Source organism: Myxocyprinus asiaticus, chromosome 11, assembly GCF_019703515.2.
Source record: "Myxocyprinus asiaticus isolate MX2 ecotype Aquarium Trade chromosome 11, UBuf_Myxa_2, whole genome shotgun sequence".
Taxonomy (NCBI): domain Eukaryota; kingdom Metazoa; phylum Chordata; class Actinopteri; order Cypriniformes; family Catostomidae; genus Myxocyprinus; species Myxocyprinus asiaticus.
The window spans coordinates 8,428,306-8,451,914 of NC_059354.1; the positions used below are offsets into that span (position 1 = coordinate 8,428,306).

The 23,609-nt window shown below is 38.4% G+C and overlaps 1 protein-coding gene across 2 annotated transcripts in view; it reads right to left on the bottom strand.

The window, feature by feature from the left end:
* Positions 1 to 8,455: 8,455 nt before the first annotated feature.
* The window catches only part of crfb2 (cytokine receptor family member b2), a 33,903-nt gene continuing 18,749 nt past the window's right edge, over positions 8,456 to 23,609 (bottom strand). For both annotated transcript variants that reach the window (XM_051709804.1, XM_051709803.1), the window contains exons 5-7: positions 21,041 to 21,191; positions 20,777 to 20,886; positions 8,456 to 13,406 (exon numbers count right to left, since the gene is read on the bottom strand). In XM_051709804.1, the coding sequence (XP_051565764.1) occupies positions 12,702 to 13,406; positions 20,777 to 20,886; positions 21,041 to 21,191 (966 nt within the window). In that variant the 3' untranslated portion in view covers positions 8,456 to 12,701. The remainder of the gene's footprint in view (positions 13,407 to 20,776; positions 20,887 to 21,040; positions 21,192 to 23,609) is intronic.

The window sequence follows — 23,609 nt, forward strand, 5'->3', positions numbered from 1 at the left end:
GACACACACACACACACACACACACACACACACACACAATTAAGATGTTATTAAGATGAATCCCTCGCTCTGTATGCCAGATGTCTTCTCACAGTTATCCTTCTTCGTGCCACACAACTTGTTTTATTCATTTATAAGTGGTGCATGCAGTGCAGCTGATCAGTTGGGCACTGGTGGTCCACACTGTTTAAAACCCGGGACAGTCCCGATTTTACAAGTCATGTACCGAGTCACAGTGGACTTACAGTCGGGACACCTTTTGTCCTAATATTTAGTCTAAGGCAGCTATAGTTTGATTTAAATAAGCGTTTTAAGTTGACATCAGTGTTTCGTGCGCTTTTGAAATGAGAAATCATCAAAGAGTTTAGAAAGAATCGGGTTATTTTCATTTTTATATATTGTAGTGAAATTAACAAAGCAAGATGTGGTTCAGGGAATATACAGACGTAACGTAGGGTGCATCCAAGACAGACGCGCATTAATGCCAGTGAATTATAACAGCTACAACAGTAAATAACAAATGATCAATAATAATAATAACAAATAAAAATTGGAAGATATTATTGCATTTAATATTTAGTATAAGACAATAAATATTTACATGGCAGCAAAGAGTACAAATTTCAAGCTCAGATCATTCCTACATCCATGTATTTGAATGGGAACATGGGTTCTTTAACTACTGGTTCGTATATGCGGCAGTTATGTGTGCCTTTTATTATCGGACAAATGTGAAGGCTATGTGTAAATGCTGATTTTAAATTCACTGGTCGAGCTTTCATGCACTTCCTTTTGCATAATTTCCATGATGAGCAAGTCCCTCACACCTAAGCTCCCAGAGCGGGTTAAAGTTAGTTTTAGGTTCAATATATTTTGGATATTTGGTTTCTTGTACCCGCGCTCTCTTCTGGCGGCAAGTTTGCAAAGCTTTCGCACACTTGTCTTGATGTTATGGTATATAAATGGTATATAACTGTAATATACAGACATAAAACACTGCACTCAGAACTGTCAATTGGTGTGGCTGCAGATGACTGAAAATGCTCCCATGAGCTTTCATTGCTAAGCATACTTAAGGGACTGTCTGAAAATTCCACTCACTATTAAACACAGGCTGAATGAATGAATGCACGTTACATTTTTATAGCACTTTTCTGACACTACACTCAAAGCACTTTACACAGTGAACAGGGGACTCTCCTCAGCCACCTCCAGTGTGCAGCATCTACCTGGATGATGTGACGGCAGCCATAGTGCACCAGTACTCTCACCACACACCAGCTATTCGTGGAGAGGAGAGAGTCAAATCAAATCAAATCACTTTTATTGTCACACAGCCATATACACAAGTGCAATAGTGTGTGAAATTCTTGGGTGCAGTTCCGATCAACATAGCAGTCGTGACAGTGATGAGACATATATCAATTTACAATAACATCAAATTAACACAACACAATTTAAACATCTAATATACACATAATTACACACAACACAATATACAAATAATAACATACACTGTACAGTATACAATACACACAATATAGATACACATTATTCAATAAAAAAAGTATATATAGTATATATAGAATGTACAGTAGGTTGTATTGTACTGTACTGACATTCAGGCTGTCGGTTGATAGTAAGTTGTTAAGAGAGAATATAATACAATAATAATATAATTTATGACAGTCCGGTGTGAGATATAAGAGTAAAAGTAATAAGTGCAGTGCTGATGTATTTTGATCATGAGAGATCAAGAGTTCAGAAGTCTGATTGCTTGGGGGAAGAAGCTGTCATGAAGTCGGCTGGTGCGGGTCCTGATGCTGCGATACCGCCTACCTGATGGTAGCAGTGAGAACAGCCCATGGCTCGGGTGGCTGGAGTCTCTGATGATCCTCCGAACTTTTTTCACACACCGCCTGGTATATACAGTATGTCCTTGTGTGAAGTGATGCAGCCAATTAATGGATGGGGATTATTAGGAAGCCATGACTGATAAGGGCCAATGGGGGGAATTTGGCCAGGAGACCAGGGTTACACCCCTACTCTTTTCAAGAAGTGTCCAGGGATTTTTAATGACCACAGAGAGTCAGGACCTATAGTAGATCCAATATTAGATTATTTAAAATAAATAATTCATCAAAATGTTATTTCACATTCCAAAGGTTATAGTAAGTTCCCAGTAGATAGACTGATTTACTACAGGTGAGATTACAGTAAATCCAATAATATGAGTACATTATTAGGTTATTTTAGGATAAACATCATACGAATTCCTGAAAATGTTATTTTTACATTCCAAAGGTTATAGTAACTTAAAGACTGCCTAACTGTAAAAATCTCACCTGTAGTAAGTAAGTCTATCTTCTTTTTGTTTTTTAAATAACAATATAGTTAATAGTAAAATAAATGACTGCTCTGACGCCAGTGACATTTTAGTTGTGGGTGGAGTTTTCAGACAGTCCCTTACGCATCATAGGCAAATCTCCAACGAATATCAAACCTAAAACTAAGGGTGCTTTCACACTGGCGGTTTAGTTCGAAACGCGGCACAGTTCGCATGAAACATTGGTAATGTGAAAGCTGTCATGCGGACCGGGGAGCGCACCGTGGTACCGAACCCGAGACTACCTGTAGGAGGTGGTCTGAGTTCGGCTGCAATGGAACTGTAGCGCGATTCACGTGAATGTGAAAGCGACTACGGACTCGGGTGCGCACTCGTTCAGGAAGTAACCTGCGCATGCGTTTTAGCCGGTGACGACATCTATCTATCTCTACACTTTATAAATACTATATATAAATACTATTATAGGTTATAAATATAGGGTATAATAGGAGATGACAGTAACTTCACCTTGGACACGAGCGTAAGCGTGCAGTGTAAACAAAGATGCAGATGTATTCCTTGCAATCAGCTGTCTCCTCAAAAAAACGCTGTTTGCGAGCAGCAGCAAGCTGCCTTCCCCTGGACATCTGATGAGTTACACCATGAAGCGCACATATACGCAGTTGTCGTTCACTCTGCTGTACATAATGGCACCAAAATAAAAAAAACAAAAAAAGTATGATGAGTCGCGTTTTTTTTCTCCATGCGTGTTTGTGATGACGTAAGATGAACGCAAATGGACCGGGGTTCGATAGAATCGAGTGAGTGTGAAACCAGACCAAAGCTGCGGGGGGCACCGGGAACAATCGCACTCGGAATCAGACCGCAGCAAACGTGCCCAGTGTGAAAGCCCCCTAAATGTACCCCGCAGTTAAAGGTAAGCCTATGTCTTTACAATGTAGGCATATGCTTCAATAGTCTTATGAATGTATGGTTATTTTCATCATCACATTTAAAACCATGCCTTTTCAAACCGGAGCAACGTCAAAGACAGCAGGTTTATGTGTAGGGGTGTCTGATAAATCTGTCTGCTTGATGAGAGAGATAGCTCAGCTGCAATAAACACAGCGAGTTTTGGAGAATAAGTGGTAAAGAATTTAAAATGAACTGAGACGAATTCATCTGAACAATTAAAGGGCAGAGAACTTTTATTCTGTCTCACAGCATTGAGGAAGACGACGGTGCAGGTTGACCAATCAGAAGAAAGGGGCGTTTCAGGTCCACTCATATGTGCCAATCAAATATTCAAGATATATATTAGTGAAATCAAATCATCAAAACGTACAGTGTCCCGTGACTATTTTTTTTCCAATTTCCTATTTTAACTTGAGCATTAAATCGAAATTATGAAAAACAAGTCATATATTTATAATATTGGTTTTGTAAACGAACAATGAAATAAGTTGTTTTTGTTTTTCCTATTTTGAATTCCTAATTGAATATGAAATGAACGAATGATACACGGATTCTGGATCATTCAAAAGCAATAGTTTTCAGTTACAGATGCCATTGTAGAAATTCACTATGAACAGTAAACCAGGATTAATTTAATCCCAGAGTGAAAGTGTCCAATAACAAGACAGTTACTGAGATTAGTAGTATTCTGCTGGTCACGTGATGCTAACATGTCTGCCCCCATAAAGTCACCCCTGCCCCATGTATAATAAAACAGCTTTTTGTAACGTGACTGAACTCTTCATCTCGCATGAGTGCTCATGATTTCATACATATGTTTTAATATTACTATTCATTTCTTAAGAAGCAAAACTTTTTAAATGAGGAAAAAAATTACTGAGTGCACCATTAACCTTTTTAGGCCAAGGACACCTTGGTGGATAGACCGAGCAGAGAGCACCCGGTTTCATGTGTGTTGCTTTGGCCTATAATAACATGTGCTTTATGATTCTTATAATACAAAGCAACTAAACTAATCAATATTGATGTACTGTACAATATATACACTTGTACATCACATTTTAATTTTAGTAAATACATTTGAATATGGAAGGGACAATGAAACATGATGGACTTTAGCTTCTTTGCCTTATTAAAGGGTCGACATACACTATATTGCCAAAAGTATTCGCTCATCTACCTTTACCAGACACTGATGTAGGACGAGAAGGCCTGGCTCACAGTCTTTGCTCTAATTCATCCCAAAGGTGCTCTATCGGGTTGAGGTCAGGACTCTGTGCAGGAGAGTCGAGTTCTTCCACACCAAACTCGCTCATCCATGTCTTTATGGACCTTGCTTTGTGCACTGGTGCGCAGTCATGTTGGAACAGGAAGGGGCCATCCCCAAACTGTTCCCACAAAGTTGGGAGCATGGAATTGTCCAAAATCTCTTGGTATGCTGAAGCATTCAGAGTTCCTTTCACTGGAACTAAGGGGCCAAGCCCAGCTCCTGAAAAACAACCCCACACCATAATCCCCCCTCCACCAAACTTCACAGTTGGCACAATGCAGTCAGACAAGTACCGTGCTCCTGGCAACCGCCAAACCCAGACTCGTCCATCAGATTGCCAGATGGAGAAGCGTGATTCGTCACTCCAGAGAACGCGTCTCCACTGCTCTAGAGTCCAGTGGCGGCGTGCTTTACACCACTGCATCCGACGCTTTGCATTGCACTTGGTGATGTATGGCTTGGATGCAGCTGCTCGGCTATGGAAACCCATTCCATGAAGCTCTCTACGCACTGTTCTTGAGCTAATCTGAAGGCCACATGAACTTTGGAGGTCTGTAGCGATTGACTCTGCAGAAAGTTGGCGACCTCTGCGCACTATGCGCCTCAGCATCCGTTGACCCCGCTCTGTCATTTTACGTGGCCTACCACTTCGTGGCTGAGTTGCTGTCATTCCCAATTTTCATCCCAAATTTCATGACTGGACTTGTTGCACAGGTGGCATCCTATCACAGTACCACGCTGGAATTCACTGAGCTCCTGAGAGCGGCCCATTCTTTCACAAATGTTTGTAGAAGCAGTCTGCATGCCAAGGTGCTTCATTTTATACACCTGTGGCCATGGAAGTGATTGGAAAACATGAATTAAATTATTTGGATGGGTGAGCGTATACTTTTGGCAATATAGTGTACACCAATCAGCCACAACATTAAAACCACCTGCCTCATATTGTGTAGGTCCCCCTCGTGCTGACAAAACAGCGCCAATCCGCATCTCAAAATAGCATTCTGAGATGCTATTCTGCACACTACAATTATACAGAGCGGTTATCTGAGTTACTGTAGACTTTGACAGTTCGAACCAGTCTGGCCATTCTCTCATCAACAAGGCATTTTCATCCACAGAACTGCCGCTCACTGGATGTTTTTTGTTTTTCACACTATTCTCTTTACACTCTTGAGACTGTTGTGTGTGAAAATCCCAGGAGATCAGCAGATACAGAAATATTCAAACCAACCCGTCTGGCACCAACAATCATGCCACACTCCAAATCACTGAGATCACATTTTTTCCCCATTCTGATGGTTGATGTGAACATTAACTGAAGCTCCTGACCCATATCTGCATGATTTTATGCACTGCACTGCTGCCACACGATTGGCTGATTAGATAATCGCATGGATGATTGTTGGTGCCAGACGGGCTGGTTTGAGTATTTCTGTAACTGCTGATCTCCTGGGATTTTCACTCACAACAGTCTCTAGAATTTACTCCAAATGGTGCCAAAACAAAAAACATCCAGTAAGCGGCAATTCTGTGGATGGAAACGCCTTGATGATGAGAGAGGTCAACAGAGAATGACCAGACTGGCTCGAACTAACAAAGTTTACGATAACTCAGATAAACGCTCTGTACAATTGTGGTGAGAAGAATATCATTTCAGAATGCTATTCTGAGATGCGGGTTGGCACTGATTTGGCGGCAGGTGGTTTTAATGTTGTGGCTGATCGGTATATATATTGGTTTTGCCAATTAATCAGTGCCAATAGAACTTTTATCTGCAGACATTATAGAAAAGACATAAGAAGCATGGATATTTTATAACATTTATTTATGTAACTATTGTTGTTTTTTGTGATTCACATTTTTTATTGATTCATACAATAAACAAAGAAAAACAAAACATATATACACAGAATCAACATTTAACCCCCACTATTATCCCTCCCCCTACCTCAACAAACATTCCTGTGGTCACATATGAGCATATAAACAAAAAAGAAAAATAATAATAATAATAATGATAATATTCACACACATTAACAACTACACCTCTCTCTCCACTGCCCCTCTCCAAGAGCCCTCCAAGAACGCCAAATATTTGCCTCATCTCTCCACAAACGAGTCCAAATTTCCCAGTCTTCTAGATGACCCTTCTTCGAAAGCCACCACCCTCCCCATCTACGAGCACCACTCCTGAAATGGGGGCGCTCCAGCCGACTTCCATCTTCTTAAAACAATTTGTCTGGTGATCATTACACTGGTTAGGACACAATTTTGTTTATTCCCTATATTGATGACCGCCCCATTGCCTAAAATACAGAGTCCGGGGCAAAATGAAATTTGAGTACCCAGTACCTCACATAAAACTGAACCTTCAACCAAAATTCTTAACACATCACCAAACAATATGGGTTGTGTCTCCATCTTCTGATTGGCATCACCAGCAGGTGGGTGTGTCTTTAAGACCAAGCCAATGCAGTCTAGAGGGGGTCCAATAGACTCTATGTAAAATCTTAAATTGCATAAGGCACACCCTTGCATCTCTAGATGTAGACTTGATGTTTTTTTAGAATCCTAACCCACACTCCCTCCTCCAATACCAAGTTTAAATCTTTCTCCCATAATCTCTTGATAGAAGTTAAAGCTCCATCCCCCAGACTCTGAATTAGCAGGGAGTAATACACTGATGCCTCATGACCTTTTCCAAAAGCAGTAATCACCACTCCCAGAGTATCTGCCGCTCTATGGGGTGTGTGCTACTCCCAAAAATAGTACAGTGCAGGTGGCGCAGCTGTAAATACCTGAAGAACTGAGACCTGGGAATCCCAAAATGTTGAACCAAATTTTCAAAGGATATCAACACTCCACTCTCATATAGGTCACCAGAGCTTATTAACCTCCCTCACAATCCACTCTGTCCAGCAGAAAGGGGACTTATTAATACATAATTTTGGGTTCAGCCATATGCTCGAGGAAACATTTAAATAAATGTCCGAATTAAACACTCTGGACACTTTTGTCCATACCGAGTGTAAATGCGAGATAACGGGGTGAAACTTAACTTCGATTAGTTTGATAGAAAGGCTTTGCAATGGTGAAATAGGGGCAAAAAATTCCTTTTTTTTTCAAAAAAAGCCAAATGTCTGAGACCGAATGCATAATAATAAAACAAAATCTTGGGTAGGCCTAGCCCACCTTTGTCAATCGGCCTATGTAACTTACTGAAATGTAATCTGGGACATTTACCATTCCTAATGAAGGACTTTGCTATGCTATCATATGTATCAATATACTATACTTGAAATAAGAGAGGGGGACATCTATATGGAGAGATTGTAGCAGGTAGTTGAATTTTGGAATACAATTCATTTTAATAACATTAACCTTCCCAATAAATGTAATGAAGCCCACATCACTCAAAAACCTTTTTATTAAGGGATCAAAATTAACTCCAACTGAATCACACAAATGTGCTGGGAATAAAATAGTATTATTGATTGATTTTGAATGCTGGTGTTGCTAAAGAAAAGTTTGTTTTTATATATAACTGGATTGCAGAATACCTGAGATTTATGGCAAGCGATCGCTGATGATCTACTGTTGATTAAATGCTGCTCATATTTGTTATATGTTGATGTTAACTTCATAGTGTTTAGACACTAGACAAAAACGTTTCAAAATAAGAGTCACTGGAGTATTTTGGACTATGAGCCCCCCATTATGCACCAAATCTTTTTTCTGGTTTATATTGGGATTGTGGTTGCACAATAAACTGTATCTGTGATATCATGTGTCTGTGTCCATCACATAAAGACTAAGAACATTTTCTTAGAAAGAAAACACATTCAGTAAATACTGATATAAATATAAATGTGACATCGGTCGACTGCTAAACTTTTTATTGTATTTTGTTGAATGTATCTTGTGTGTGTGTGTGTTTTATTACCTTGACATTAAACAATATTTGCTGGTCCCCCTGCTGTACTGCTGGTAAGTGGACACATTTACATGTATACACACACAACACATTTGCCATAGTTTGTAAAAAAAAAAAATAAAAAAAAAAAAAAAATTACATGAAACCACAATGATTAACATTCACTGCATTATTTGTAGATTTAATTATTATTAAAATATATTCAGTAAGAGACAGATGTTCTTAGTTTGACCATGATAAAGAAATACAATTAAAAAAAGCAGTTTTAAGAAGATTTGAATGGCACTGAATGGATTATGAAATACATAAAAAAAAAAAAAAAAAAAAAAAAAATATACACACATTTGCTCACATTTGTGAGGTCAGACACTGATGTTGGACGAGAAGGCCTGGCTCACAGTCTTCGCTCTAATTCATCCCAAAGGTGCTCTATCGGGTTGAGGTCAGGACTCTGTGCAGGCCAGTCAAGTTCTTCCACACCAAACTCGCTCATCCATGTCTTTATGGACCTTGCTTTGTGCACTGGTGCGCAGTCATGTTGGAACAGGAAGGGGCCATCCCCAAACTGTTCCCACAAAGTTGGGAGCATGGAATTGTCCAAAATCTCTTGGTATGCTGAAGCATTCAGAGTTCCTTTCACTGGAACTAAGGGGCCAAGCCCAGCTCCTGAAAAACAACCCCACACCATAATCCCCCTCCACCAAACATCACAGTTGGCACAATGCAGTCAGACAAGTACCGTTCTCCTGGCAACCGCCAAACCCAGACTCGTTCATCAGATTGCCAGATGGAGAAGCGTGATTCGTCACTCCAGAGAACGCGTCTCCACTGCTCTAGAGTCCAGTGGCGGCGTGCTTTACACCACTGCATCCGACGCTTTGCATTGCACTTGGTGATGTATGGCTTGGATGCAGCTGCTTGGCCATGGAAACCCATTCCATAAAGCTCTCTACGCACTGTTCTTGAGCTAATCTGAAGGCCACATGAACTTTGGAGGTCTGTAGCGACTGACTCTGCAGAAAGTTGGCGACCTCTGCGCACTATGCGCCTCAGCATCCGCTGACCCCGCTCTGTCATTTTACGTGGCCTACCACTTCGTGGCTGAGTTGCTGTCATTCCCAATCGCTTCCAAATTTGTTATAATACCACTGACAGTTGACTGTGGAATATTTAGTAGTGAGGAAATTTCACGACTGGACTTGTTGCACAGGTGGCATCCTATCACAGTACCATGCTGGAATTCACTGAGCTCCTGAGAGCGGCCCATTCTTTCACAAATGTTTGTAGAAGCAGTCTGCATGCCAAGGTGCTTCATTTTATACACCTGTGGCCATGGAAGTGATTGGAACACCTGAATTCAATTACTTGGATGGGTGAGCGAATACTTTTGGCAATATAGTGTGTATATATACACATACATACACACATACATACACACACATATATATATATATATATATATATATATGTATATATATAATACAAACTTTACAGGGCAAGTGAGGTTACAATTTTTGCACTGTATTACATCAGAGAACTTACTGTATACTCATTGACAATTCTCCTTTACATGCACTTTAAAAGTCTGACTTCAGTCGGTCTAAAGTAATCATTTGTGTTAGTCTGACTTAAAGACAAGCTTTCAGTCTCTAGTAACAACAGCACAATGACTAATATATTTTTGAAAATGTGTACAGATGTGGAAAATGTAAATACAAAATACGACTAATATTAATGCAACAAAAGTATGCAAAAAATAAAATAAAATAACTGATGAAATGCAATCGTGTTTTAAAAACTTGAATACTTTAGGTGCTGAATTTTCTATGATCCTCAAACAGACAAAGATAAGTGATACATGTGAAAACTGTCAGGCTGTAATCATCTCCATTAGACTGAAATGCATATTACACAGGTTACAGTTAATGACTTATCCAACTCTTTATAAAACAGATTGAGTCCTGGACAATGATTGGACAGTACAGTGTTCCAATTGTGCTAAATGCACAATATAGTGACAGCTATGATGTGAAACACCGGTTTATCTATTAAACTTATTATCCTATTTACATGTCAGGGACTACTGTATATCTTATACTGGACAGTTTCCACTAAAAGGAATATTCTGGGTTCAATACAAGTTCTCAAGCAAAATCAACAGCATTTGTGGCATAATGTTAATTACCACTACAAATAATTTTGACTCGTCCCTCTTTAAAAAATCAAATAAAAAAATCAAAGTTACAGTGAGACACAATGGATGTAAATGGGGCCAATTTTTGGTGGGTTTAAATACAGAAATGTAAATCTTATAATTTTATGGAAGCACTTACATTAATTCCTCTGATGAAATTTGTGTATTATTTGAGCTGTAAAGTTGTTTAAATTACAGTTTTTATGGTCGTTTTAAGGTTTATGGCATTACGTCATCATGGAAACGAAGTGGAAAAATTAGATTTTATCACGCTAAAATCACATTTACACGCACATTATTTACATCTTATGGCTATACTTTTAAAACAGAGTTTTTAACTAGTGCTGCCAGTTGATCAAAATATTTAATTGCTAATAATTGCATGATATTTCATAGTTCATCTCGAATAATCGCACATTTTGAAAGTGCTGAAATCTCACTAATTTTCTAATTTTCATGTCAAAATGCATTTTTTTTCTCTTTCTTAGAAAAAACAATATATATACAGTTGAAGTCAGAAGTTTACATACACTTTAGCCAAATACATTTAAACTCAGTTTTACACAATTCCTGACATACAATCATAGAAAACATTCCCTGTCTTAGGTCAGTTAGGATCACTACTTTTATTTTAAGAATGTGAAATGTCAGAATAATAGTAGAGAGAAGGATTTATTTCAGCTTTTATTTCTTTCATCACATTCTCAGTGGGTCAGCGGTTTACATACACTTTGTTAGTATTTGGTAGCATTGCCTTTAAATTGTTTAACTTGGGTCAAACATTTTGGGTAAGAGTATGTAAACTTCTAACTTCAACTGTATAACATAACATCATTTTCGAAACAAAGTATTCCACAATATAAAGACAGAAATGCACTATAATAGCACCAATTCAAGTAACATTAAATGTTTTCCAAAGTGTAAGTGGGAGGTTGACTAATCGAAGTCCTAATCGAATTGCAATGCGCATAAAATCTCTCTGTCATCCTCCACAATATTAATTGTGGCTATACACTTTGCTTCAGCAATCATGAAGCCACATTTACATGATTCATGTCGCTTTGGACTCCACATGAAAAGCGCTTGCAGAGAACATCTTGTTTTGCTCTAAGTGCTGACACTGTGCATGTCAATTATATTTTTATACGAATTGTCTGGAAAGTGACGCCGGGGTAATGCTGGTGCACCACTCCAGCAAGTCATGTGAATGCGCTACTCCAACCAGTGCTCAGAACTCATGCAGAGCTAAATAAAATGTCAGACTGCAATAACGCCCTTTAATCATGACGTTATTCACACTATAGAGCGCAAAAGTCTGGTTCCGGAAGTAGAAATCCCATTGTATTTTCCCATAGACGAGTCCAATAACGATAACTTATAAAACATTTAAAGACAGACCTACTGTGAGTTACGAGGTTGTTCATCTATGGTTTATGCTTCTGTTGAAGCCATCGGTCTGCGTTATTTTAACTTCATTGTTTAAAAATCTTGATCGATAGCAGAGTTCCTGATGTACAACTACACTACCCATGGTCCTGCAGAGAAAAATCCACCAATCAGAGAACTGTGGCCAACAAAGCCAGTGAAACAAGCCCGGAAATGACTGCCCACTCGCAAGATGTGCTGGGAATGACATAATCAAGTTGGTCTCCCTTCACCCTCAAATACTTACATATGTGTATATATAGAAATATTTTGCAATAAACATAAATTATATTTTTGTCTTTGCTCAAAAAATAGCGAGCGCAAAACAGGTTCAGCTGGTGGCATTCATGTTTCTTGTTCACAGATACAAACCCTGTCAATCACTTGTCAATCATCACAACTGCAGGAGTCAGTCCTGTATTCCATACACACATGGAATGAAAATTTAGGGATTCACTCCAGAAATTTTGAAGTGTGTACGCGGCCATACAGACCCTAATAGCTTAATTATATTATCAAAACTATCATTGTTACTAGGTATTATTAGGTATGAAATGGATTTTGTTTTGTATCTCTATGTTCTACTTAAGTACCCTGAATATTCATCATCTTCCTCCTCAGAGTCTGAAATGTGCATCTCAAGGGTCTCAGAGTTTAGGGGCTTAAAATCAGAAAGCCAGAGAGATGCAGTAGCAGATTCGAATGGGCTTTGAGGAGACAGGTCTGTTGGGTCCAGCTCATCTGTAATACAGCGGGTTTGATCAGCATCAGCTTCATGCCGTTCTGATGTAATTCCTCCTAAAGTCACTGAAAACAGGTTGACATCTGTATCACTCTCCACCTCCGTTGTACCGCTGTCTTCCTGCTCCACACGTGTGAGAGAAACAGACCTCCAGGAGAAGTGTTTAACATTTAACGTGACCTCTGTAGAGGCCACAGACTCAGTCTCAGGGACCCAGCTGCCCTCATGCAAACTCAAACTACAACCTTGGACATCCGTGGAGGAGGTGAGGCCTGTGTGTGAGCTTTGGTCCATTAACAAACCACAGCTGGATGATGATGGTACAATGGAAGATGAAGATGTTTGGCTTTTGTCTTCAAAGCATGTCAATAGTTTCTCATACATCACTCCTTCATCTGTCTCAGTTTCAATCTCTTCATGCTCCTCTCGGTTTCTCTTCATCTTCTGGAGGAAATCTGTGTCCTCAGAGAGCGTATTAATAGAATCAGCAGAAGTGATGAGGAGATGTTTCCTTTTATACGGACTATGAAAGGAACTCTGGAAAAGAATGTCACTGCATTAGATAAAATATCAAAATATTTATTTTGGCATTTTCATGTCCCAGGGGTTGTTAAAACTAACACATTTTAACATTTTCCTTTTAGTTATATGAAGGTCACATTAAAACTAAACTGGTGGGGGCCTGGGTAGCTCAGTGGAGTATTGGTGCTGACTACCACCCCTGGAGTCGTAAGTTCGAATCCAGGGTGTGCTGAGTGACTCCAGCCAGGTCTCCTAAGCAACCAAATCGGCCCGGTTGCTAGGGAGGGTAGTGTCACATGGGGTAACCTCCTTGTGGTCACGATTAGTGGGTCTTGCTCTCAATGCGCGGACTGACTGTCTCAGAAGCGGAGGCAACTGTGTCTTGTCCTCCACCACCCAGATTGAGGTGAGTAACCGTGCCACCATGAGGACCTACTAAGTAGTGGGAATTGGGCATTCCAAATTGGGAGAAAAGGGGATACATTTTTTTTTTTTAAACTAAACTGGCATCTTTTTAACATCCCTTCATCATTTATTTTTGGTTCTTTTCAAATGGCTTTTATGTGTAGATTTTACTGTTTTAGCCTTGTCCCAGACCCAGACATTCAATATTAATTCTATGAAAATCCATTTTAAAAATACAAATTATTACATGTAAAACTATAATCATCTAAACAAAGAGTGAAATAAACATAAACCATTTCAATATTTATTGTGGGGAAAAGATTTCTATAATAATAATAAAAAAATGACAACTGTCTCACAGTTGTAGCATCATTTCCACCATACCAAACAATTTCGCCACTAAATGAATTATTTTACTTGTTAACCAAGTCAACAAATGTGTCAGTGAAAAGCATGCTTGAGATGAAATATGAGCAGGGTACGAAATTAACTTTTTTTCACAACCGCCACAGAGGCTGGTGAATGCCCAATTTTACTAGCCACTTTGATTTTTTACCAGCTACTTTGATTTTCATGTATACAGTATATACACAGTATACAGTATATAACTGAATTATGAGGAGCCACATGACAATTGACCTAATGTTGTGTATGCCATTTGCTATGTATTGTAACAAAAACATTGAGAAATATTTGGAATTCAGCAATGTCAAAATAAAGTAAACCTGTAGAGTTGTGTTTATAATGCATATAAAAAATGAAGTGCTCCATGAAAATAAGGCAAACTAAACTCAGAGCACCTCCTGAAATGGTCTGAGATCATTTGCACTGTTCTCATAGACGTCACTATTCTTGCAAACTGTTTTCACACGACAGAAACAAAGAATAAAGAGTGAAAACTCTATACATGCGCGTGTTCCGTGAGACGCGCTCCTGCTGCGGTAATGAGCGACAGATCGCCACTGAACCTCTGAACAAACAGAGAATCAGACACATATCATCTGCTTTTCTTTTGTCTGTTATTCAAAATATAATCAAGTGTGTTTCTTCAGACACGCATCTTTGTGTCTCAAAATTATTCATTCATGATCAAAACAATTATCTGTTTATTGTCACCATCATCGTGTTTTGTGCACCAAGTGTTGAGGTCTGTGTGCGCAGCACTACCATACCTTGTTTCTACCACCAGTAATGCAAGGTGATGTTGTCGGATTAACTTAAAATATATATGTAGCATTTTGGCATCATGCATTTTAAGTAAATTCAACTCATTGTCATTGTATGTCAGCATAACTAGAAAACCTCTGTTAGATATACACAAATGAATCAGTCCATTCAACTTTATTTACAAAAATGTATGTCAAACGAATAAGATTTAGAAAATTGTTTCAAATTAACATTTATAAAACTGTTTCTACTAATTTACTTGGCTCTAAAGCAAATAATAACCGAGGTCAGGCATTAAACTTGATTCCCCAAACAAGTGCACATAAAGCTGCACTTCAGCTTTGCCTATTAACATGCACAAGGAGAAATTACATGGATTGAACAGAATCAAACTTCACCAAAGACCCCGTTTCCACCTGGTATTAAGATGTGTCTCGGGTGATCCGATCACATGTGAGGTGAGACACATCACTGTTTACACCTGGTCGTTTAAATGCATCTCCTGTGACCGGATTTGGAAGGGAGGGACTCCCTTTCATGACGACATACATTCACCAGCCTCTTTATTAAGCACACCTGTACATCTACTTATTCATGCAATTATCTAATCAGCCAATCGTGTGGCAGCAGTGTAATGTACAAAATCTTGCAGATATGGATCAGGAGCTTCAGTCAATTTTCACATCAACCATCAGAATGGGGAAAAATGTGATCTCAGTGATTTAGACTGTGCATGCCAGACGGGTTGGTTTGAGTATTTCTGTAACTGCTGATCTCCTGGGATTTTCACGCACAACAGTCTCTAGAGTGTATAGAGTATAGTGCAAAAAACAAATAACAACCAGTGAGTGGCAGTTATGTGGACAATTGTAGTGAGCAGAATAGCAACCGTAGAATGCACAACTTGTCGAACCTTGAGGCGGATGGCCTACAACATCAGAAGACCACGCTGGGTTCCACTTCAGTCAGCCAAGAACAGAAAACAGAGGCTGCAGTGGGCCTACCATCTGTGTACCTCAGCAAAAATCCAGATATGTCAGACCAAGCGATGTTTTTCCAATAGTCTACTGTCGAGTTTTGGTGAGCCTGTGCCCACTGCAGCCTCGGTCTCCTGTTCTTAGCTGACAGTAGTGGTACCCAGAGGCTTCCTTCTGCTGCTGTAGCCCATTTGCCTCAATGTTCGACGTGTTGTACGTTCAGAAATGCTGTTGTAGTGCCTGTTTATTTGGGCTACTGTCACCTTCCTGTCAGCTTGAACCAGTCTGGCCATTCTCCTCTGACCTCTGTCAATAATAAGTCCTTTTCATCCACAGAACTGCCGCTCAATGGTTGTTTTTTGTTTTTCGCACAATTCTCTTTACACTCTAGAGACTGTTGTGTGTGAAAATCCCAGGAGATCAGCAGTTACAGAAATACTCAAACCATTTTTATAACATTTATAACAATCATACTCATCCAAACTATAACATTTGTTGGAATTCAAGATTTTGCAAAAGGGATACATTAAAGCGCCAACTATATGATTTCTTTTTCTCCGTATGTGGCAACACCTCTAAACTCACCAGGGCGTGATCTGAGACTAAAATGTTTCCGACTGAGCAATCCACAACAGATGAAATGAGGGACTTGGAGATATATATATAAAAATCTATTCCAGAATAGATCTTGTGGACTGATGAAAAAATGTATAGTCCCTACAAGATGGGTTCAAAAGTCTCCAAATATCTGCAAGACCAAGATTTTTACCCAACCTGTGAAGCGTCAATGTTTCTCTAGGGGGCTTGCACACTTTTGCTTCACTATGATCAAGGACTGAGTCCATCAATAGATTAAAGTCTCCTCCCAATATTATATCATGAGAGGTGTCAGTGGCTTGCAACATCCCTTCAAGATCTATAAAAAAGCCCTGATCATCAACGTTAGGTGTGTAAATATTAGCCAAAATCAACCTTTGCCCCTGAATTTCTGCTAAAACAATAATGACTCTTCCTAATTTATCTTTAATCTGTTTGAGGCATTTGAATTGTAGATGCTTTCTAATCAATGTAATGACTCTCCTGCTCTTACTTGAGCCAGCACTAAAGAAAACATGTCCACCCCATATCCTCCCAAATTTTTCAGCTTCCTGCAGGGAAAGATGCATTTCTTGATGAAACACTATATCATATTTCTTACATTTAAGAAAAGAAATAACCTTCCTTCTTTTTATGGGGTGCCCCAGCCCATTCACATTCCACGTGGAGAGAGATGGTACACTCATACTAACATTTGACATATTAGAAAAAATTTATTGTGTGTCAAAAACAAGATTATAAAGACCACTTTCCAACATTAGTGCAACAATCAAACCCCAAACTTCCCCCCGAACCAAACAAACAGAAAAAAGAAAAACATGTGCATTAACCCCGCACAAGACAACGCCAACCGGCGTCCATCCCTCTATACTCAAAAAGTCCATGTACGCCTATGAGAGTCCCCGCAACAACTTTGCCATCAGATTGCTCAAGTCTGGTGTTTCTATACAAATTATTATTTTTTAACTCCAGCCAATAGGCAGAATAAATACAAAGAACGTGTTGATTCATCCATATACTGTCCCGAAGGTGTGTTATTCCACAAAAAAGCTCCAGCCGCTAGCGGAACCAAGATTTTTTTATATTTTTTTTTAATAAAAAAAAATAAAAAATACCAAAAAAAAAAAAAAAAAAAAAAAACACGTTCAGTTTCCTCGGGCAGTATTATGAGTGCAGCAGGTGACTTAATCCTTCCAATGTCCTGCAAAAAAATATTCCACAAAACAAACTCCAACCAATAGGAGGCATAAGTACAAAGAATGAACAGATTCAACTGTCCTGAAGGAGTGTTACTCCACAAAACAAACTCCAGCCGCTAGATGGAGCCATCACAAGAAGAAACAAAAAAGGCGCCCTGTTTCCTCGAACAGACAAGTGACGTTCAACGAGTCAAGCTCAATCGGGAGCAACAAGAAAATCACCAAAATAACTTACTCATTCCATTGACTTTATGAAAGACATCGCTTGCTGGGGGCCATCCTTAGTATCTATTCTCAATTTGGCCGGAAACATCAGTGCAAAAGCAATCTTCTGTTGATGTAAGAGATTCATGCATTCCTCTTGTCGAATTCGCAAAGTCTGGAAACAAGAAAATGTTGTGGTTTTTCCAAGAAAGCTTTCCTTTGCTCCTCGCCTAACACGAGATCTTTATAGGATGATCTCAGATATTTGGCCAGCATTGATCGGAACCTGTCTCCCTTCGTGGATCTCCGAGCCGGGATTCTGTGAGCTCGTGGCCTATTATGTCAAGCAGACTCGAGAAGAGCTCGTCTAGGAATTTCACCATATCTCTGCCTTCCTCATGCTCAGGAATTCCAACAATTCGGACGTTGTTTCCTCGATTACGATTCTCAAGGTCTTTTCCCAGATGCACTGCAAATCTACTTTGGCCGCTAGCGGATTAGCAGTTAATACCCTCTCCGATGACTCCAGATAATCAATCTGTTTCTCGACGTCTGACAATCTTGTGATTTCGCCTCCAATCACAGTAATCAATCAATGTACTACAACAAGATCTTCCAGGTCCGCCACAACTTTCATCAGCGTCACAGACATGTTGGGACAGTTGACGTTGAATTTCTCCCACAGCACCATCCAAACAGAGTCCCCTGCGGCCCTGTCTGGGGTATCAGCTTGAGCACATAAGTGTCTTTTAATGTCTCCAGAGCCCGAGGATTTTAAATTCTTTTACATATTTTCTTCATAGAACAGTTATGAAACAGAGTGTATCGAATCTCACTGCTTTAGGACACAAAAAGAACAAAAACTAGCAAAGTGTGCAGAGCTCGCAGTTCACACGTCCGACCCCCGCATGGCGCCAAGATCATGTTTGTGTATGTATCCGCTTTTTTACATTTTCCGATCTGACATTTTTTTTTTACTTTTAAAATCACTTGTAACTGACAAAGTTTAAACTCTTGTTTTAGTGCAGCGTTTGATTGACAGGTGAGGGGTGGCGCTTCACTGCTGCCGGGACGCATACAGGACAGATTAGCGTTTACACATCAGATGTGATACGGTCATATGTGTTTTTGACCACATTCGTATGTGGTTTTTGTGATCCAATCACAAAAATTTTAGAACACTTTTAGAGCTGTATTTAGCGCTAACCACGTGTGATCGGATCTCCAAAAATGCATTTTAATACCAGGTGTAAATGGGGTCAAAGGGAACATTAAACACCCTGATGGTGACTTTACACAAATCAATTACAGTAAAACAACATCAATAATACTAAAAAGAGCTAAAATCTCTACAACTTCTTAACAACTAATTAAATGCCCCAATAAGCTCCTTTTGACCAAACAAGCATGCTTTAATTATTCAAATGCAAGGGCTTATGGGAATTCCCCACAACCTCAGTTCTATACTTGATTGTTTGAGTTAGTATTACTTAAAATCTTAATTTTATGGATTTGTAAGCTAAAGAAGTACAAGGAACTCATGATTACTCATTTACTTGATGCATCACTTGGTTCACCTTAAAATATGTATTTTGTGTTGTACACATTAATGCAAATTAAGTAAAGCTAAAATGTTATAAATATGTACATTTCTGAGTAGAAGCTATTTATGTTTTAATACATTATGGTTTTTGAGCCAACAAATTTGTTTTCTTTTTTGGTTTAGACTACATAGCATGCATTAATTTTCCCTGTGGGAGGAATCTGTATGTCATGTGGTACATGATTAAACATGTGGTTGTAAGGAAAGTTCAAATCATGACATGTTCTAATAATATCTTCATTGAAATTTTAAGTACCATGTATATCATATTTGCAAGTAAAAGTTACTGTATTTACTAAAATGTTTAAGTAAAATTTACTCACTTTAATCAATATTATGTCATAGTAGATCAAGTAGATTTTACTTTTTTTGTTTTTTTTTACCATTAAGATTTACTTAGAAAAACAGTTTGCAACAAAAACTTGTGAAATAAAAAAATTATTTAAATCTTACTAGTAATATTTTAGTGCACAAATTAACCATGGTGTTACTAGGGGGCCTGGGTAGCTCAGCAAGTAAAGATGCTGACTACCACCCCTAGAGTCACGAATTAGAATCCAGGGTGTGCTGAGTGACTCCAGCCAGGTCTCCTAAGCAACCAAATTGGCCCGGTTGCTAGGGAGGGTAGAGTCACATGGGATAACCTCCTTGTGGTCGCTATAATGTGGTTCTAGCTCTCGTAGGGCGCATGGTGAGTTGTGCGTGGATGCCGTGGAGAATGACGTGAAGCCTCCACGCGCTACGTCTCCACAGTAACATGCTCAACAAGCCACGTGATAAGATGCGCGGGTTGACGGTCTCAGACGCGGAGGCAACTGAGATTCGTCCTCCGCCACCCAGATTGAGGCGAGTCACTATGCCACCATGAGAACTTAGAGCGCATTGGGTATTGGTCATTCCAAATTGGGGAGAAAAAAAAAAACACCATGGTGTTACTAAAGTAAAAAGCAACCAGTTTTCTTTTTATTAGTTATACTAAATATAGTTACTGTAAGTAAACAATGGTACATTTTTGAGGTTACTTTGGTTTTACTACAAATACCATAGTTGAACAGTAGTTACTATAGTAAAACCATGGTACATTTTTGAGGTTACTATGGTTTTACTACAAGTGCCATAGTTCAAATCAACACCCCTCTATTGTATTGTTTTATAATTTAAAACCTGCTAAATGTCAGAGCCGAGCTGAGGGCGAGAGTGGAAGGGGATGTTTTATAAGCTTGTTCCTCTTACCAGAACTGCAGGTAGATCTGCTTTTAGATAGAAGTGGGAAACAAGTCTTGGAATGACGGTCATCAGTAACAGCAGGATTACCAGACACAAGACGAAACTGATCAGTGTTTCTGAAATAAAAACAGTGTAATGAATATAAACACACAACAAGAAACTTTTGTTCATGTACAGTTTTTAGGGACCGAGGGCATGAGAGACAAGGTACAGTGGTGAATGCACTATATTTAGGCAGTTCTTTGTTAAACTGTTGAAGTGATTTGATACCTGAGCTGTTTGCTGTTTTAGGGGTGGAGGCACAGGCTGGTGGTCTATTGGGGTGGCTGCGGTCAATGATTTTGACAGTCACGCAGTACCGACGGCCAGGGGCCAGATCCTTAAGAGTCACATTCTGTAACCCCTCAGTATCCTCATGAAACTATAAGAACACATGACAAAAATATGCAAACAAATACAAAAAATATGTAAATTACCATTAATATACACAAGTATAATAAGCAAAGGACATTCAATATCTCATAAATGACATTCTGGGTTGTACTTCTAGATTCATGATGCAGGACTGCAGTCAAGACTGATTCAGACAACAAGATCAAAACCCATTCAGAACAAACTCAAGATTTACTGATGCATCTGTATCTACAAATAAATCTAAAAAAAAAAAAATCACTTCACTGAATTACTATACATTTTGGTGCACTTTACGAAGGCATCCTTAGCGAACCAAATTCACTTCTACAAAAACAATTGGCTGCACTGTACATATATTGTGCCTGGAAACTCACAGGGAAAATTCAGTTTTAATTCAGAATCTGTCTGAAAACATTGCTTGACTTAATGCTAGTCACTTTTCAAAATGAAAATTTACATTACTGCCAGATCCAGCAGAAAAGTTGCAAAATCAGCATTACACTGAAGAGGAAGTTACAGACCAATGCCAGGAATTCACATTCACTATGATATTACAATATTTGTTTAACACTGTTAACTGACACCAACACAAGTCTAAGGACTAAAATCAAAACAGTACACTGCAAACAGTATATTTTTAATTGTCTGGATGCTTATGATAGCAATCAGGGTTGGGTCTTATCTGATGACAAATTAGTTACTGCAGTCTAATTTTTGGACTAAAAGTAGTGTAATGTATTGCATTTTAAAATAGATTTTTTTTAATTTTTTACATATTTTCTACAAAAACAAAAATACAAATCATACATACATAAAACATCTAAAGACACTAAAAAGACAAATAAAAACAATTTAAATAAAGATAAAAAAATAAACAAACACAGGCTGTCAGTTTAATAATCATACATTTTCAACCTATTCCATATACTAACATATACAGTATAATTCATTAATTTACAAGTTACGTTTAATTAAAAAAAAAAGTTAGGCATCACATCCTGTCAAGTGAAGGAACATCTTGTCAAATATCAAGTGAAGCAAGCATCGCCACTTCATCTTTATTTGAATAATTTATTTAAAAAATAAGAACACAATAGTCTATCCAATAAATTTTTGGAGCAATTCCCATCTACATTCACATTCCAGACTTTGGTTTTTACATTTAAATGTTACTTTCTCCATTTCATATCATTCCAAAATCATTTCTCTCAATCTTTAAATTGTGGGGGTTCTGGTTTAAGGCCATTTTTAGTGATCTGTTTTAAAGCTGCTGTTCGAATTATTCTAAATGTATATTGTTCGGTTTTATTACTTAAACACAAAGGGAGTTTGCCCAGAATAATGTTTTCTGGATAGACTTCTATTGTGCAATTAAATATTAAATTTATTTGTCTAATCACTTCATTCCAATATATTTTTATTAAAGCACACATATAGAATTTAATTTAGAGCACACATATAGAATATGACTAAAATGAGCCTTATTTTCCCCAAATTTTGCCAACAAGCCCCTTTTACCAAGCTTTTGTCTATGTACTTTGAATAACAGGTGTTATGAAAAATCAAATTTTTATCTTCCAGGCATATTCCCTCCACACACTGGATTGAGTAGTGTGAAATGTATTAAGTGATATTTCTTCCCAATCTTGCTGACCGATTTTAAAATATATTTAAATTCAGTTTTTCACAATTCCTGACATTTAATCATAGAAAATATTCCCTGTCTTAAGTCAGGTTAGGATCACTACTTTATTTTAAGAATGTAAAATGTCAGAATAATAGAAGAGAGAATGATTTATTTCAGCTTTTATTTCTTTCATCACATTCCCAGTGGGTCAGAAGTTTACACACACTTTGTTAGTATTTGGTAGCATTGCCTTTAAATTGTTTAACTTGGGTCAAACATTTTGGGAAGCCTTCCACAAGCTTCTCACAACAAGTTGCTGGAAATTTGACCAATTCCTCCAGACAGAACTGGTGTAACTGAGTCAGGTTGTTAGGCCTCATTGCTCGCACACACTTTTCAAATTTTGGCCGCCTGTGTGTGTGTGTGTGTGTGTGTGTGTGTGTGTGTATACACACATATATATATATATATATATATATATATATATATATATATATATATATATATATATATATATATATATATATATATATACATACATACACACACACAGTTGTGCTCAAAAGTTTGCATACCCTGGCAGAAATTTTGAAATCAGACTGAGGTCAGGGCTTTGTGATGGCCACTCCAATACCTTGACTTTGGTGTCCTCAAGCCATTTTGCCACAAATTTGGAGGTATGCTTGGGGTCATTGTCCATTTGGAAGACCCATTTGTGATCAAGCTTTAACATCCTGGCTGATGTCTAGAGATGTTGCTTCAATGTATCCACATAATTTTCCTTTCTCATGATGCCAT